This window comes from Podarcis pityusensis, assembly GCF_964106645.2.
Source record: "Podarcis pityusensis genome assembly, chromosome: 8".
In the NCBI taxonomy this organism is placed as follows: domain Eukaryota; kingdom Metazoa; phylum Chordata; class Lepidosauria; order Squamata; family Lacertidae; genus Podarcis; species Podarcis pityusensis.
The window spans coordinates 8,862,128-8,879,610 of NC_138033.1; the positions used below are offsets into that span (position 1 = coordinate 8,862,128).

General features: G+C 50.8%; 2 protein-coding genes across 3 annotated transcripts in view; one reads left to right on the forward strand and one right to left on the reverse strand.

The window, feature by feature from the left end:
- The window catches only part of B3GNT8 (UDP-GlcNAc:betaGal beta-1,3-N-acetylglucosaminyltransferase 8), a 113,372-nt gene that overhangs the window by 34,578 nt on the left and 61,311 nt on the right, over positions 1–17,483 (forward strand). The gene's annotated exons all lie outside the window — the stretch shown is intronic.
- LOC308484490 (uncharacterized protein) lies at positions 610–4,200 on the reverse strand. Of its 2 annotated transcripts, none has more exons than XM_081019502.1 (3): positions 3,537–4,200; positions 2,218–2,443; positions 610–1,066 (listed from the first exon to the last, which is right to left on the reverse strand). In XM_081019502.1, exons 2-3 carry the CDS (start codon positions 2,407–2,409, stop codon positions 863–865), a joined length of 396 nt encoding a protein of 131 aa, XP_080875628.1. In that variant the 5' UTR covers positions 2,410–2,443; positions 3,537–4,200; the 3' UTR covers positions 610–862. The 2 variants fall into 2 exon arrangements, with proteins under 2 accessions (XP_080875628.1, XP_080875627.1); XM_081019501.1 differs by having other exon boundaries at positions 611–1,066; positions 3,532–4,199.

Below are 17,483 nucleotides of genomic sequence, written 5' to 3' on the forward strand. Positions count from 1 at the left end.
GAGCTGCTTCCTTTGAAACCCGGGAAATTTAAGGGGCATCATCAATAAGGGACAGCAGCGGGACACGGCGCTGGGATAAGGGAGTTTCCCGCCAAATAAGGGACGCTTGACAGCTATGGGCCAGGCCCATATAAAATCTAAGGCCCAAACTGAAAAAAACCCTTGCCCGCAGCCAGTACAGTCTCCTCCCTCAAGGGGCTGGGCGAACGAGTCAACAGCCGCAAAGGGATCAGAAGGCATGCTCCCATGCAAAAGAGGCAAAAAGACCAAAAGCCATTCTCCCATGCCAAGGAGAGAAAAGGATCCACAGCCATCAAAACAAAACAAAACAAAAAGGTGCAACTTGCCATGAGGCCTAAGGCGCAACTTACATAGACCAGAAGTAAGAAAAACAAAACCAAAGGTGCACCTTGTCTTAGGCCTAAGGCGCAACTTACATAGACCAGAAGTGAGAAAAACAAAACCAAAGGTGCAACTTGCCATGAGGCCTAAGGTGCAACTTACATAGACCAGAAGTAAGAAAAACAAAACCAAAGGTGCACCTTGCAATAGGCCTAAGGTGCAACTTACATAGACCAGAAGTAAGAAAAACAAAACCAAAGGTGCAACTTGCCATGAGGCCTAAGGCGCAACTTACATAGACCAGAAGTGAGAAAACCAAAACCAAAGGTGCAACTTGATGAATACTGCCCAATGGCTGCCCCATTGTCTCTAGAGGCAGGGTTATAAAGTCACCACTTCTAAATCTTGGGACTGAAGGTGCATTCACAGATACAGGTTCGTTGCTTGGTGACTGGAGCACCAGATCACGGTTTGCATGTGAGTAAGGATGGATCAGAGTTGGCCGCGGCTCCCCCAATTTTCAGATGGTCATTTCAAAAGCGGCTGCCGAGTGGACATTCGTGGCTGCGCTGGTTGTGTCTCGTACGTGGCCTTGCTCGTCCACAAGCACCTCCTCCTTCCAAAAGGTATCCATCTCCAGCTGCAACTCCTTCAGGTCCTGGATCTCCAACGCGAGGGTGTAGAGATGGCGGAAAAGCGCCTGGTCAGCCCACCGCAATCTCAGCTGCATGGCAAAGAAAGCAATCATTTTCATTCTGTATCGATGTCCTGGCGATATAAGCACGATAAGGGCTGTATACACACCATGCATTTAAAGCAATCTGCCCCCACAAAGTATCATGGGAAGTGTAGTTTAAGCCTCTTGCAGAGCTGCAGGCCCCAGCACCCTGAACAAACTACAGATCCCAGGATTCTTGGGGAGGACGTTCTTTAAATTTGTTTGCAAATGTGTGTTGTGCACATAGCCTGGAGAAGTTTGTGTTTTGCGCTCTCATTTATTTATTTTTTTGTATTTTTATGTTGTGAACCACCCTGTGATCTTCGGATGAAGGGTGGTAAAGGTAAAGGGACCCCTGACCATTAGGTCCAGTCGTGACCCACTCTGGGGTTGCAGCGCTCATCTCGCTTTATTGGCCGAGGGAGCCAGTGTACAGCTTCCGGGTCACGTGGCCAGCATGACTAAGCCGCTTCTGGTGAACCAGAGCAGCGCACGGAAACGCCGTTTACCTTCCCACTGGAGCGGTACCTATTTATCTACTTGCACTTTGACGTGTTTTCAAACTGCTAGGTTGGCAGGAGCAGGGACCGAGCAACGGGAGCTCACGCCATAGTGGGGATTCGAACTGCGACCTTCTGATCGGCAAGTCCTAGGCTCTGTGGTTTAACCCACAGCGCCACCCACGTCCCCATGAAGGGCGGTACAGTGGTACCTCAGGTTACATATGCTTCAGGTTACAGACTCCGCTAACCCAGAAATATTACCTCGGGTTAAGAACTTTGCTTCAGGATGAGAACAGAAATCATGCTCTGACGGTGTGGCGACAGCAGGAGGCCCCATTAGCTAAAGTGGTGCTTCAGGTTAAGAACAGTTTCAGGTTAAGAACGGACCTCCGGAATGAATTAAGTACTTAACCTGAGGTACCACTGTATATACATTTAATAAACAACAACAACACAGTGTCCTCCAGATCTTGTTGGACTCCATAAGAACAGCCTGTTCAATCAGTGCACTAGCTAGTCCACCACCTTGTTCTCAACAGTGGCGTCCCAGGCGCCAATGGGAAGCTCTTACGCAGGACCATCATGGACAATGGCCCAAGAGTTGTGGTCCAACAGGCAGCTGAAGGACATCTCCTGGCTTAAAGAGGGCCTCACCATTTCACCGTGCACCCAGGCAATCTTGTCTTGGAGGCCGGGGCAGCTCCCCTCAAGCTCTTGGGCTGCTTCCTGCTCTCCTTCCCCAGGCAGAGAAAATGAAGGCAAGCTGAGCTCTCGAAACACTTTAGGCAAGGGGGGCAAGCCTTTGAAGGGAGACTCCTCCTCGTTGCTCCAGGGCCAGCTGTCCATTGGGAGGTTCTCTGCTCCCGGTTCATGACTCTCCCTGGAAAGTGGAAAAGACCCTGGTTAGTTTGCCCTGACCAGCTCCTCTCCCTGCTGATCTCGCAGAACCAGGAGAGACATGAAAAGGCCGGAGGAGAAGTTAGCATCATGTTGGCGCAGTCTCTGAAGAAACACCATGCTTCATATGCAGCAGCGCAACCAGACGCCTTCCTCTGCCCCAGCTGCAACAAAACATGTCTCTCCCGCATCGGTCTCTACAGCCACAGCAGGCGCTGCAACTGTCCAACAGCTTGACCTCACCCTCCATGGCGCACTATTCCATGGTCTCCTGTGACAGACGGATGCCAGCAACCAACAAGCTTAAATCCGCAGGTCCTTTCTTTGTAAGATAAAAAGCTCCAACCCGAACTGAAGGCAGAAAAACTAAATGCAGAGTTCCAGTTCCCTCCAGGACTTAAAGAAGTAGTCCCAACAGCGTGGCACCAGATACTGCTCCAAACGTCTGCCTGGATTTCTGAGCCGCAAAATGCAAACAAACAACAACAAACAACAGCTGTTTGTCTTCCAAACCTTTGTTGGTCAGCAACAGAGGCCATTGGTGCTCATAGACCTGGCATGTGGATGCCCCATACAAACTGGGAGAGCGAAGCATAACAATTCCACACTAAAGTTGTGCCTTTCCTCAGGCACCCTGGATTCCCAAGACCATTTTCAAGCTATAATTCTAAGGCACTGGAGGCTCATCCAATCAGGTGAATGGGGTACTGCCTCACCAACCTCAGTTGGCCCTCAGCCAGACCCCAACCTTCCTACCTTCTTTATTACAATCTTTAGTCTCAGTCTTTAGTCTCAGTGTTGCCCCTTGTAGAATTCAGCTGCAAGCCAGGGACCCAAAGTAGAATTAGTTGGTTCTGCCTGTTGTTGTCTCTGGCACCATCTGCTGTTGACCTCCCTGCCTTTCACCCTATTAGTCCAAATGGACATCAACCTACTACAGCCTAAGGGTTCTTCATTCTATGGGAAATTAAACAGTTAAAACTATGTCAGGTAAATCAGCTGCCTGTTCTACAGGTCTACTTGTTTGCCAACTGGGGTTGGCCGTTCTAACTTGTCCCATCGTTCACTCACCTTACCAGCCTCAAGTCGGCCTTCATCCTGGTGCGCCTTGGAGGGAGGTCTTCAGAGGGAGATGTAAAAAATAATAATCTTGATTGTAGAATGGCAGAAGATGCCTTCAAGGTCGACAGGAAGCTGCCTAGGAGCGACGGTGGAAGCTTGAGGGTGCTGGGTGAATGCCGGCTGGTGCGTTGAAGCAAAAGGAATGTGACTAGCTAGTTCTGCTTCTGATTATTCCTCAAGACCCCTCAGCTCTGAGAGAATATGCAAAGCGGGATCAGGTGAGTGTGACACCTGAGCAGGTAAACATGGGGACTTGGAAGCCCCCAACCCATTAACTCCTTTCTTAAGTGGTTCGGGGGATCTTTGAAGCTCTTTATCTCCTTGCATTCCACAGCAGTCGCTGACACCAGAAATGCCACCCGAAAAAGAGAGAAGAGAGGCTTGGAATAAACAGGCCCAGCTCTGCAAGTGACCAGCTGGGCTGTCAGTGCAAAGTCCGGGGTGCAGCTGGTGACGGAGCCTATTCATACGCCCTTGTTTTCTCTTTCTGCCCCACAAGGAACAGAAAGTCCTGTCAGGGCACTAGGCGGTGAGAGCGCAAGACACGCCCTCACAATCCAGAACACACAGATACTGTACACACACACAGACAGGAGAAGGAAGTAACACATCATCACACATAATTAACTGAAAGCAATTCCCTGCCACAGGATGTGATGATGCCAGAGGGCGAGATAGAGATGTTTGCTTTTAAGGTCAAGGTAGACTCAGAGGGCGTGAGTCGACTGTTAGTCATTGCATGATGGAGTGCTCCCATTCTCTCCTTACCTGATCTTTTTTGACCCCACCAAAACACCCACATTCACAGCACACAATTAAAGCACTATGATGCCGCTTTAAACTGCCATAGCTTCCCCCAAAGGATCCTGGGATCCGTCGTTTGCTGAGAGTTGTTAGGAGAGAGCCCCCCCCCCATTCTCCTCTGAGTTCCCTGTTGTTAACGGAAAATCTGAGGGCTCCCTTGGACAAAAAGCAAAGACACCAGCCAGAGCAAGTCAGAGCAAAACAGCAGCCAGTAGGCCCGGTCTTTATTTAGGAAAAGACTGTCGCGACAGGACTCCCACCGCCCACAAGGTGAAGCAAGATGGAAGCCCCGAACAAAGGAAGACCCCAACTTTTATTAGTTCCTAATCCCCTAAGTTACACCCCTAGAAATACATCATATTTACATCATGACTACGTTAAAAAACAGGAGGAGCCAGAGGAGGGGTCGCACAGGTAATCCGAGTATCCTGACACCTGGCGGGGCCCCCTTCCCCTCCTTGCCATAAGCCTTTTCGGAGAACAAAAGGGAAGGGCGCGATTTCCTGCCCCCTGAGGGGACTCCGGTCACAGTCCCTTTGTCATAGTCCGTGCTGAATACACTAGCATATGCAGTTCATTGTGTCCTTGATAGTCTTCCGTCTGAGTCCATCAAGGCGACTATCAAGGTTGCTGTGTCAACAGGGGGAGGGTTGCAGAGTACGTGCCTGCTCGGTCAAGGGATCATGGCTGATTGGCGACAAGCCACCCCCCTTTGAAAGTCCTTGTAATATGGAGTAAAATAAAAGTGGTCCGATGAGAATCCGACGTACGGTTGATTTATGGTGAATTTATGAAGAATACCGTTGCTGAAGTTCAAGCACTTCCACTCCTCAGGAAGTGGTTGCTACATTTTGATTAAATCAGTCACGGTCAATTGGACCCGGAAACTTTGTATTAGGAAGCTGTCAAAGACAGAGAAGCGAGGGCCTGCCGCCTGCAGTACCAGCGTGGCCGCCACAAGGGGCGCTGTTCGGTAACACTGATTGGCTGAAACGGCTGCCGGCTGACCTGGAGTTTATGCGCCTGGTCTACTCGTACTAAAGATAGGGCAGAGCGGAACGTGGAAGAAATATAGAAATAAATGCTATTTTTTAAGAAGATCAGCGCTTCCTTATTTACGGAAGGCTTTAAGGGATGGCCCTCTAAAAGGGACATCCCTAGGGTCAGGAAGGGGAGATGTGTGCATGTGTGAGTGTGGTGCTTGTGCAACACGTGTCAAGGAGATGGGGGGGGGGTTTCCGGCGACAGTTCCCCCCTTCGGAGATAAGATTGCGAAGGTAGGGAAACCGCGCAATCCTTTTCTCCGCATAATTCAATAGAAGTTTGGCATGTCATACCTAGAGTCCAGGGTCCGGAGGTTGTGCAAGGGCCCCATTTCGATTGGGGTTGACTGAATTCCTGATGTCGGTGGTCTATAGGTGGTAGTCAATCGCGGGCGAAGGGTAGAAGGACAAGAACCGCAAGTTTGACAGCACATCGGGAAGCAGTGAATTGCGCAGCAGAAGAAAGCAATGCAGATGGTAACAGTGACCAATACTAAGAGGCCGTTTCCTAAAAGTTGTTTTATCCAAGCAGATCCAGGTAGCCAGCTCCAAAATTGAGTGTCTGACAGGCCCTCATGTTGGATATTTCTAAGTTCATCGGTCAGTTTATGAATATTATTGAGATGACCAGTGATGTTCAAGGTCTGGTCAGAGACGTGTGTGCAGCACTCGGTTCCCACGAGGGCACAGACCCCTCCAGTCGAGGCGAGAACGTAGTCCAAAGCAAGGCGGTTCTGAATCGAATTCTGCCTGACCTCCGTTAACTCCGTCAAGATAGATTGGGTAGCTGCATTGGATTCTTCCATAAAGTTTAGCAGTATGTCGGTCAGTTTGAGGATATCAACGTGGTTGGAGCCGGCTCCATACGCAGGAAAGAGGGCTCGGCCGTAAGTCTCCCCATTGGCTGCGACATCAGAGAGCTCTGACAAGTCCTTTGCTCTCTTATTGCGCCTCCTTCCGGGGGGGAGCTCTTGAGTAACCCGGACTCCAGGTAAAATCAGTCCAAGATAACAGGTGCCACGGGAGTGGGGGCTGGCCCATACATAGCCGCGGTGGCCGCAAATCCAGAACAGCCCCTGCAGGCACGAATCTATGCGCCCAGTACGGAGGGTGCGGAAGAAGCACTGAGAAATTGGGGAAGGGTCCCAGGGGTCAGGCAAGTTCATCACACGTTTCCATGCAGACAGTAAGCTAGGATGGGTGGAGGGGTTGCCTTGGTGCCATAGGGTAATTCTACCATTTAATGCGATATCAAGGGTGTACTTACAGGTGCTCTCCCCGATGACTTTGTCGTTGCCGCTGAATTTCCGGCAGAGGTCGCCTGTTGTGGGTCCGGTCAGGTAGATGTACTGGTGGGTTAAGTTCACAGCGGTCAGGTTCCAGGACCGTACATCAGCGGAAAGATGTTGTTCTAGGGTGAGGGGCACTCCAAGGAATGGTATGCCACTGTGGAGGTGTGAGGGAGCATTGGCGCAAATCCAGCATTCGTTGGTGGTTGTTTGCCTTGCAATTTGAGAGATCAGTTTTACATAGGTGTTGGAATGCCAGGTGGACAAGAGGTCATTGTTGTTGGAGTCTTGGGACATTGACAGTTCCCCCCTTTGTCGAGGTGCAGTACCGGCGGGATGAAGGGGGTCTTGGCGCAGTAAGTAGGTTAGGTTTGTGGTAAGGCCGCCACATCTTTGGGGGCCGGTGGTGTCCCATTCTGCTGCAGGTGTAACTGAGTGATGCCAGCCTTCTAGGTACGCCTTGCCGTCCCAGTTGGAGGCGAGTCCGATGTCCCAAATGCAGCAGTACCTTCGGAGGCAGACCCCTTGTAAGACGGTTTGACGGGGGGTAGAATCTACTCTTTGGCAGTAAAACCCGTGGATTAAACGGTCTGTGGGGTGGTTCTGGTCAGTATAAACGGACTCACCGCCGCCATTGTCGAGGAGAGTCCAGTTCAGTGCCTGTTGTGGTGTACCATCAGAGAAAAGTACATAAGAGCCGTTGAGGCAATGGGCACGGTTCCAAGGGCCGTCTCTGGTGAGGATGAGTTTGCCGAGTGGCCTGAAAGATGGTGAGCGAATAAAAAGCTCCCAGGCTTGGTGTGTAGCTAGGATCGGTGAAATGGAGTGTCGAAGGAGGACGCGGGTCTCTGGCAAGCAGAATTCGAAATCTCCAAGGCGGTCTAATGTTCCTCGTTTCACCATATCAACAATTCCAAAGTCTAGGAATTTGTATTCAGTTTGTAATCCAGGGCAAGAGGCATGTGTGATCATGGTGTTTTGAGAGAAGGCGGTGGTGAGATGAAGGAGGAGAAGGGTGGGTATGGTGGTGGTCATCATAGTAGCGGAGGGAGTAAAGCTGTCAAACGGCAGAGCTGTCAGATGGGGAGCGGTGGAGCGGTGGAGCTGTCAAACTGCAGAGCTGTCAGATGGGGAGCGGTGGAGCGGTGGAGCTGTCAAACTGCAGAGCTGTCAGATGGGGAGCGGTGGAGCGGTGGAGCTGTCAAACTGCAGAGCTGTCAGATGGGGAGCGGTGGAGCGGTGGAGCTGTCAAACTGGAGAGCTGTCAGATGGGGAGCGGTGGAGCTGTAGAGCTGTCAAACTGCAGAGCTGTCAGATGGGGAGCGGTGGAGCTTTGCGGAGTTTTAGGCGGATGGGGGGTTGGTCGTTTTGGCTAGCTGTGGTGATGAGTTCGGAAGACCAAAGTGTTGACGTGTGAGCTGGGTCAGGTCCGGTCTGTTGGGCCCGGTTCGTGCCCCGATCTGGTCCGGTCTGTTGGGCTCGATGCGTGCCCCGATCTGGTCCGGTCTGTTGGGCTCGATGCGTGCCCCGATCTGGTCCGGTCTGTTGGGCTCGATGCGTGCCCCGATCTGGTCCGGTCTGTTGGGCTCGATGCGTGCCCCGATCTGGTCCGGTCTGTTGGGCTCGATGCGTGCCCCGATCTGGTCCGGTCTGTAGGTCGTGTTCGGTGTTGATGTCGTCTTCTGCTGGTCGGCGTGGGATGTGGTAGGGCGACTCGTCCGATGTGGGCTCGGGTGGTGGAGCCGGCTTACAGCGGGTATGATGCAGCCAGGCTGTCTTTTCTGCTACCTTAACAGAAGTTGGAGTGGTTAAAAGTACTTGGTAGGGGCCCTCCCAGGTGGGTTGTAGGGGTACCTTGTGGTGTGCTTTTGCTAGTATCCAGTCCCCTGGGTGGTATGAGTGGATGTTTTCGTCTAGAGGGATGTTTTGACTTGAGGCAGCATATCTGTGGAGGTGGATTAGTTGTCTCTGGAGCTGTATCACATATTGAGTTAATTCAGACTCTCCAACCTCTAACTCGGATGTTGGAAACTGGGTATTATATACCGGGGAGGGTCTCCCAAAGAGTAATTCATAGGGAGATAGGTTTAGGTTCCCTCGGGGACAAGCTCTGAGATTATGTAAAACCAAGGGGAGAGCGTTGATCCACTTAATTCCAGAGTCTTTACAGAGCTTTCCTAGTTGTGACTTCAGCTGCTGATTCATTCTTTCAACCTGGCCTGAGGATGGGGGATGGTATGGGGTGTGTAGTTTCCATTTGATCCCTAGAGCTTTGGCGACTTGCTGAACTATCTCTGAGGTGAAGTGGGAGCCCCTGTCGCTGTCTATATGTCTCGGGACCCCGAAGCGTGGTATTATCTCATGTAGTAGAGTTTTTGCAACCATTTGGGCATTGGCTCGGCGAGCTGGGAGGCATTCCACCCATCCGCTCAACTGATCAATGATGACAAGGGCATGCTTATAGCCTTGACAGGGGGGCAAATCTATAAAGTCAACTTGAAGACTTTCAAAAGGAACAAAGGCCCATGGTCTGGCTCCAGGTGGGCTTCTGGCGGTATGCTTTGGATTAAAGGTTTGACAAGTGTGACAGTTCTTTACTGCTGTCTTCGCGGCAAGGGCTAGTCCGGGGGCATACCAGCAGCGTTGGACTGAGTCTATAAGCTTGTCCCTTCCCCAGTGGGTACACTGATGCAGAATTCTCACATGCTTGGGTACCCATAGTCTGGGCATTATAAGTCTCTTGTCTGGAAGATACCAGATGCCATTCTCAAGGATGGCTCCGTGTTCTGCCCACCCCTTTTTTTCCTCAAGGGTGGCGGTTTTATACATTAAGTCAAAGTCTACGTCAGATGGAACTTGGGGTCCCTGGAATTCATTATCTGAAGACAGTGGTTGGAGGGCTGCTTCTTGTGCCATGTGATCTGCGCAGCTGTTCCCTATAGATACGGGGTCTTTCCCCTTTGTGTGAGCTTTACAGTGGACTACTGCTATTTCCTCGGGAAGGTGTATGGAGTCCATAAGGCGCTGTACTAGGGGTGCGTGGGCGATCTTAGTGCCCGCAGAAGTTAGGAAGCCTCTCTGCAGCCAGATTTGTCCGGTAGCGTGAACTAGACCGAAGCAATATTTGGAGTCTGTATAAATTGTGACCCTTTTCCCTGCTGCTAACTCACATGCTCGGATTAAAGCGATGAGTTCGGCCGCCTGTGCGCTATACTTGGCATGGACGGGGCGCGCTTCCAGGATATCTGTGTCACTAACAACTGCATATCCGCTTTTCCGCTCTCCCCCTACTATTTTCGAACTCCCGTCAGTGTACAGTACTAGGTGGGGGTTATCTAAAGGGAGATAGTCAAGGTCCTCCCGTGGTTTCTCGGCATGTCGTACTACTTGGCTACAGTCGTGGTGTGGGGTGCCGTCGTCAGGGAGAGGTAGGAGGGTTGCGGGATTGAGGGAATTCACTCTCTTTATGGTAACATTAGACGGACTGAGGAGGATGGCTTCATATCTGTTGAGCCTTTGTATCGTAAAACGTTGGCACCCTTGCAGGCTGAGAAGGGTAGCGACAGCGTGGGGGACGTTTACGGTTAGTTCATGTCCAAGGACAGTTTCTTGGGCTTTTTCTAGGAGTAGTGCTGCAGCTGCCACTGCTCTAAGGCATCCAACGGTTCCCATTATGGTGGTGTCTAGTTGAAGGCTGTAGTATGCTACAGGTCTATTCCTTCCCTGAAAGGGTTGTGTAAGGACGCCTGAAGCTACTCCTTTGTTTTCATGGACGAATAAAGAGAAGGGTAGTCTATAATCTGGGAGTCCAAGGGCGGGCGAGGACCTTAATTCGCGTTTGATAGATTCGAAGGCTTCGAGTGCCTCTGCAGTCCATTGCAATTGATCTGGGGCACTATCATGCGTCATTGCAGTGAGGGGTCGGGTGAACTCTCCATAACGGGGAATCCATGCTCGGCAAAATCCGCTCATTCCAATGAAACCTCTGAGCTGCCTCTTGGTCTTTGGGAGGGGTAGTTTTGCTATAGCATCGATCCTATCGGTCGTGAGGGCACGGGTGCCCTCTCCGAGGATATGTCCAAGATATTTAACTTCCTTTTTGCAGTATTGTATCTTTTTTGGAGATACCTTGTGTCCCTTGTGCGCAAGTATCGTAAGCAGGGCTATAGTGTCGGATTTGCAGGATTCTAAATCCCTTCCACAGAGTAAAATGTCATCTACATAAAGCCGGAGAACGGAACCTCCGGGGAGATTGACGTCTAACAAGTCTTGGTGTAATATGGAAGAAAAAATTGCCGGAGATTCTACATATCCTTGGGGCAGCCGGGTCCACGTTAGTTGACCGGTCTGCCATGTAAAGGCAAAAAGAAATTGGCTCTCCGGATCTACGGGGATGCTGAAAAACGCGGAGCATAAGTCTATAACGGAGTAAACTACAGTTCCCTCCGGGATTGTGCTCAGAAGGTGGTGGGGGTTGGCGACAACAGCATGTCTCGGAATAACAAAGGAATTGATCAGTCGAAGGTCCTGTACTAGGCGCCATTTGACGGGATTTGTATTGGGTTTTTTGACGGGGAGAAGGGGGGTATTACATGGGGAGGCGCAAGGAACTAAGATACCCATTTTTAGAAATTCGTCTATCATTGGCGTAAGTCCTTCGATTGCTTCGGGGGGGAGGGGGTATTGCTTGGTGCAGGGGAATGGTAGATCTTTTCTGTAGTTAACTTTGACTGGGGTTGCAGATTTTAGAAGTCCGACTGATGTTGACTCAGTTCCCCACAGCCAGGAAGGGACATTGTTAAGGAGCTCTGGAGGTAGGTCAATGGTATTGTGGTTAGCTTCTTGAAGGATGCCTTGGAAATTGAAAAGGGAGTCGTCCGGCATGTGCAGGAAAATCCCTTCTTGGCCGCACTGTATGGTGGCATTTAGTTTGCAGAGCAGATCCCTCCCCAAAAGGTTAACTGGACTGGAGGTGAGTAGAAAGGTGTGTTTAACTGATAAAGGCCCAACGGAGACGTTCACAGGTTTGGAAAGGGGGCAATTCCGGGGAATTCCATCAAGCCCCATGACGGTTCTAGTTTCTTCACCCGGGGGCAAATGACTATTCGTTAGAGTTGAGTAGGTGGCCCCAGTGTCCAGGAGGCAATCGTAAGACTGCCCATCAATTTGCATGGTGCACATGGGGTCAGAGGAGGATAATTGCAAAACCGGGCAGAGGAAAGGGAAAGAGGCGGGATCTGCTTCTAATTGTCAATGTGTCTGATACTCTTCAACCATCATTTCGTGAGTTGGGTTTGCGGGGCGCCCTCCCTGCTTAAATGGGTTGGCAGTGTCATGAAGTTGGTTTCGTGGTCGCGGCTGAGGTAACGAGGGTTCAGCGCGGGATTGCGTTAGATTTGAGGATTGGATAGGTCCGTATGGAAGAGTAGGCTCTCTGTACCTAGGGTGGGCATTTTCTGGGTAGTATGGTTTGGGGTTCTTATATTCGACCTTTCTGGCTCCTGTCCGAAGGGGGCAATTTCTCTTTATGTGCCCTACTTCTTCACAGTGGTAGCAAATGCGGTCTTCAAAGAGTTCGGACCCCCCTGGTTTAAACCTTTCTTTCGAGGTAGACATTGCGGCTGCGTAGGCCAACACCCGTGGGGAGTCAGGTTTTTGGTCTTTTCTTTTCCGTTCATCCCTCGAGTTGAAAACGGACTTTGCGATGGAGAGGATTTCATTTACGGTTTTTCCATCATATCCTAAGTGGTTATTTAGAGCCTTTCGAATGTCGGCTGTAGCTTGGTCTTTAAAAAATCCTTTGACTATTACCTCATGTTGTGGGCTCTCCGGATCTATTCCACCCCAGGTCTTAATAGCGGAGACTAGCCTAGAGTAGTAATCAGAGGGGTGCTCATCCGGTCCTTGAAGGATAGCTTGGACCTTGGTCCAGTTTACTGTTCGCTGTCCCGCAGCTTTAATGCCGTCTAGGATGGCCTTCTTAAAAAATTTTAAACCCCATATTCCATGTTCGGTGTTATAGTCCCAGTCTGGGTCGTTAAGTAGAGACTGGGCGGTCAGTGGGGTCATCGAGGCGGGGCGATTTGGTTGGTACCCTTCCCGGGCGAGAGCTTCTCCCGCCTTCACTAATATCTCTCTTTTCTCTGCCTCGTTAAAGAGGGCCCCAAGCAGCATATGCACATCTGCCCAGGTGGGGTTATGAGTGGAGAAGATGGTAGCTACCTGGCGGTGGCATTTGTCGGGGTCGTCTCGTAGGGAGGGCATCTTATCGGACCAGTTCATTAAGTCCGAGGTAAGAAAGGGCTGGTGAGTAAAAACCATGCGGGGAGGATCTCCTGCCCTGGCGGGGGGTATTGGTAAGGCCCGCAGTGGAAAGGCACCCTCTACCTCTCCGTTTTGCAGATTATCCCGATTCCTAGTTCTACTGGAGACGGGTCCCTCTCCTCCTTCGGTCAAAAGTTGCCCATTGAGCAGGGGTCCGAGATTTAGATCTAATTGGTCTCTTGTTAAGCTGGATGAGCTTGAGGAGGGGTCGGGAGGTGGTTGTGTATTTGGAGTACTTTGGGAAGGTGCAGCAGCTGCAGGGCGAGGTGTATTCTCCCTTGGTCCTGTGCCCCCCCCACCGGCTCCTGTTCTGTCTGCCGCCCCGGATCCTGGTGGTCGAGGTGCTTGAGGTTCGGGGTAGTAAAAGGGGACGAGGGTCCTATCCAGCTGTTCCTCCTGGGCTCTAATCTCATCATATGGGGGGGGTCCGGTTGTTTTCAAAACAGCCATTTGTCGGACAATTTGTGCTTGCTGCCGTTGAAATAGCTCGCGGGCTTCAGCGAAGGCATTTAGGTAGTACAATTGCCGGGGCTTTTCGTCAGCCAGGTAAGTTTTAAGTGCTTGCATCTTCAGGAGGTTAAAGGAACCATGGGGCGGCCACCTGGAAGCTGGTTCTAGATGGTGGGTGAAGGCAACCCACGAGGTGTTGCAAAGGTCCCTCAACTTTGACTTCGAAAGTCCTTTCCTCCCTCTCAATTCCTTCCAGTTTAAGAGGACAAATTGGAGGGGAGTGTCAGAGTCCTCCATCTGGCGGGAAGGCTTCGCGAAAGCCTTGTCGCCTGGAGGAGTCCAGTTGGAATGTTTAGAAGCCTGGGCTCCCATTCTTCCTATGTAGGGGTAGGGGGATAGGGACACACACAAGGGAAAAAGTGACGGGGGAAAGAAAAGGAGGGGGGTAGAAAATATCCTCAGTGTTTGGAATATCTTAGACTATCGCAACTTTCACCTATCTTCAAGTTGCAATTTCATTTTAAGAAACTCTATACATGAGCACAAACTACACTGACGGGACGCCTGGCCCGAAAACCTTTTCCTCGGGACGCCTGGCCCGAAAACCTTTTCCTCGGGACGCCTGGCCCGAAAACCTGTACCTCGGGACGCCTGGCCCGAAAACCTTTTCCTCGGGACGCCTGGCCCGAAAACCTTTACCTCGGGACGCCTGGCCCGAAAACCTGTACCTCGGGACGCCTGGCCCGAAAACCTGTACCTCGGGACGCCTGGCCCGAAAACCTTTTCCTCGGGACGCCTGGCCCGAAAACCTTTACCTCGGGACGCCTGGCCCGAAAACCTTTTCCTCGGGACGCCTGGCCCGAAAACCTTTACCTCGGGACGCCTGGCCCGAAAACCTTTACCTCGAGACAAATTTCCCTTTCGTGTTGCTTCACAGAACTAAACCCTAGTGTGGGGCCCCAAGTTGTGAACCACCCGCTTTCTTTTCCACGACAGCCTCCTGCCTAGCCTGAGACTAAGTTCGGAATTCCCTACTGAACGCTTGCGCAGTGCAATGCCAGATCGGGGTCCGAGAAAATTCAAAGTTAGAAAGGAAGCAAACGACCTTGCGTTCTCACATACCCGGGTCATCCCTAACAAAGGTCGCCAGGCAGGAGGGGCGGCTTCGTTTGCATAGTCGGGGTAAGGGGAGAGAGCAAGAGGGTATTAGAAAAAAAAAACGCCTCCGGGCGACTTCCGAGAGAGACGTCAGAGAAAGATAGTAAAGAGCCACGCTTTTCCGGACTCAACTCCAAGACGGAAAGCGGGGGAGAAAAAGGAGAGGGAGAGATGCTTTCAGACGTTTCTGGACGACTCTGAGAGACAACGTCGGAAAAGAGTAGGGCCCCGCGATCTCCCTGGCCACCCTCCGAGGGGGAGAATCGGGGAAGAAAAGGAGAGAGTTTAGAACGCACCCGGCCGACTCCGAGGGGTAACGTTAGAGATAGAGGAGAGAAAGGCCCGGCTGTCGTGGAGATATTCCGTTTCCAACCCCCTCCCAATGTATTTACTTCAAACCATACTCACGTTCGGTGATGTCCCCCGCGGATCCCGGGATCCTTTTCTTTAGCCGGCTTTCACCTCGCCTTTGCTCTCTCTGGTTGGGCTTTTGGTGACGGTTGATTACCGCCCGCAAAGAGGAGGCAGGGAGAGGAAAAAAGATCCCTGGGCTAAGGTTGCCCAGTGGCGCCTGATCCCCTCTATCTCCCCTCTCACCTTTGCAGGAGAACCAAGTGTCCCTGAGAATGGTCGCCAACTGTTAACGGAAAATCTGAGGGCTCCCTTGGACAAAAAGCAAAGACACCAGCCAGAGCAAGTCAGAGCAAAACAGCAGCCAGTAGGCCCGGTCTTTATTTAGGAAAAGACTGTCGCGACAGGACTCCCACCGCCCACAAGGTGAAGCAAGATGGAAGCCCCGAACAAAGGAAGACCCCAACTTTTATTAGTTCCTAATCCCCTAAGTTACACCCCTAGAAATACATCATATTTACATCATGACTACGTTAAAAAACAGGAGGAGCCAGAGGAGGGGTCGCACAGGTAATCCGAGTATCCTGACACCTGGCGGGGCCCCCTTCCCCTCCTTGCCATAAGCCTTTTCGGAGAACAAAAGGGAAGGGCGCGATTTCCTGCCCCCTGAGGGGACTCCGGTCACAGTCCCTTTGTCATAGTCCGTGCTGAATACACTAGCATATGCAGTTCATTGTGTCCTTGATAGTCTTCCGTCTGAGTCCATCAAGGCGACTATCAAGGTTGCTGTGTCAACAGGGGGAGGGTTGCAGAGTACGTGCCTGCTCGGTCAAGGGATCATGGCTGATTGGCGACAAGCCACCCCCCTTTGAAAGTCCTTGTAATATGGAGTAAAATAAAAGTGGTCCAATGAGAATCCGACGTACGGTTGATTTATGGTGAATTTATGAAGAATACCGTTGCTGAAGTTCAAGCACTTCCACTCCTCAGGAAGTGGTTGCTACATTTTGATTAAATCAGTCACGGTCAATTGGACCCGGAAACTTTGTATTAGGAAGCTGTCAAAGACAGAGAAGCGAGGGCCTGCCGCCTGCAGTACCAGCGTGGCCGCCACAAGGGGCGCTGTTCGGTAACACTGATTGGCTGAAACGGCTGCCGGCTGACCTGGAGTTTATGCGCCTGGTCTACTCGTACTAAAGATAGGGCAGAGCGGAACGTGGAAGAAATATAGAAATAAATGCTATTTTTTAAGAAGATCAGCGCTTCCTTATTTACGGAAGGCTTTAAGGGATGGCCCTCTAAAAGGGACATCCCTAGGGTCAGGAAGGGGAGATGTGTGCATGTGTGAGTGTGGTGCTTGTGCAACACGTGTCAAGGAGATGGGGGGGGGGGTTTCCGGCGACACTGTGAAGAGGAGTTGGTTGTTAAACCACTCTAGAAACGGGAATAAGGGAGCTCTGTAGCTCTCCTAACAACTCTCAGCACCCTTAACAAACTACAACAAACTCCCAGGATTTTTTGAGGGAAGCCATGACTCTTTGAAATTACGTCATAGTGCTTTTTAATGGCATGACTGTGCCCACAGTAAGAGTGGCTGAAATAATGATCTCTTCCCCTCCCCTTGATTTTTTTATATATAAAAAAATTCTGCGAACCTCCGTGGGTTCCCTTAAGTTTGCAGAAACCTCTTGCACCTCTCTGTTGCGGTTATTTAAGTATGAGCATCTGAAAGATTTGTTAAGATTAGTATTAGTATACAGGTAAATACGCCATACATTTAGAGCAGTTAACATATTACAGTGGTACCTCAGGTTAAGTACTTAATTCATTCCGGAGGTCCGTTCTTAACCTGAAAATGTTCTTAACCTGAAGCCCCACTTTAGCTAATGGGGCCCCCTGCTGCCGCCGCGCTGCTGGAGCACGATTTCTGTTCTCATCCTGAAGCAAAGTTCTTAACCTGAAGCACTATTTCTGGGTTAGCGGAGTCTGTAACCTGAAGCGTATGTAACCTGAAGTGTATGTAACCCGAGGTACCACTGTACTTTAAACAACCATGGCTCCCCTCCAGGAAAACCTGGGAACTGTGGTTTGTTATGGGTGCTGAGATTTGTTAGGAGAGCTACAATTTCCAGAGCTCTCTGTAGAGACGGATTAATTCATAAACGACTGATAATTGTAGATCTGTGAGGGGGGAAGTAGAGTCTCCTGACGACTCAGCACCCATAACAGTTCCCATGATTCTTTCAGAGAAGCCATCACAGTGCTCTGAATGTGCTGCTGTCTCTCAGAACAGATGCTGGAAAATGACACGTAAGGGCAGGTGGTCTCCTCAGCAGTCACGAAATTAAAAGACGCCTGCTCCTTGGGAGAAAGGCGATAGCAAACCTAGACAACATCTTAAAAAGCAGAGACATCACCTTGCCAACAAAGGTCTGTATAGTAAAAGCCATGGTTTTCCCAGTAGTGATGTATGGAAGTGAGA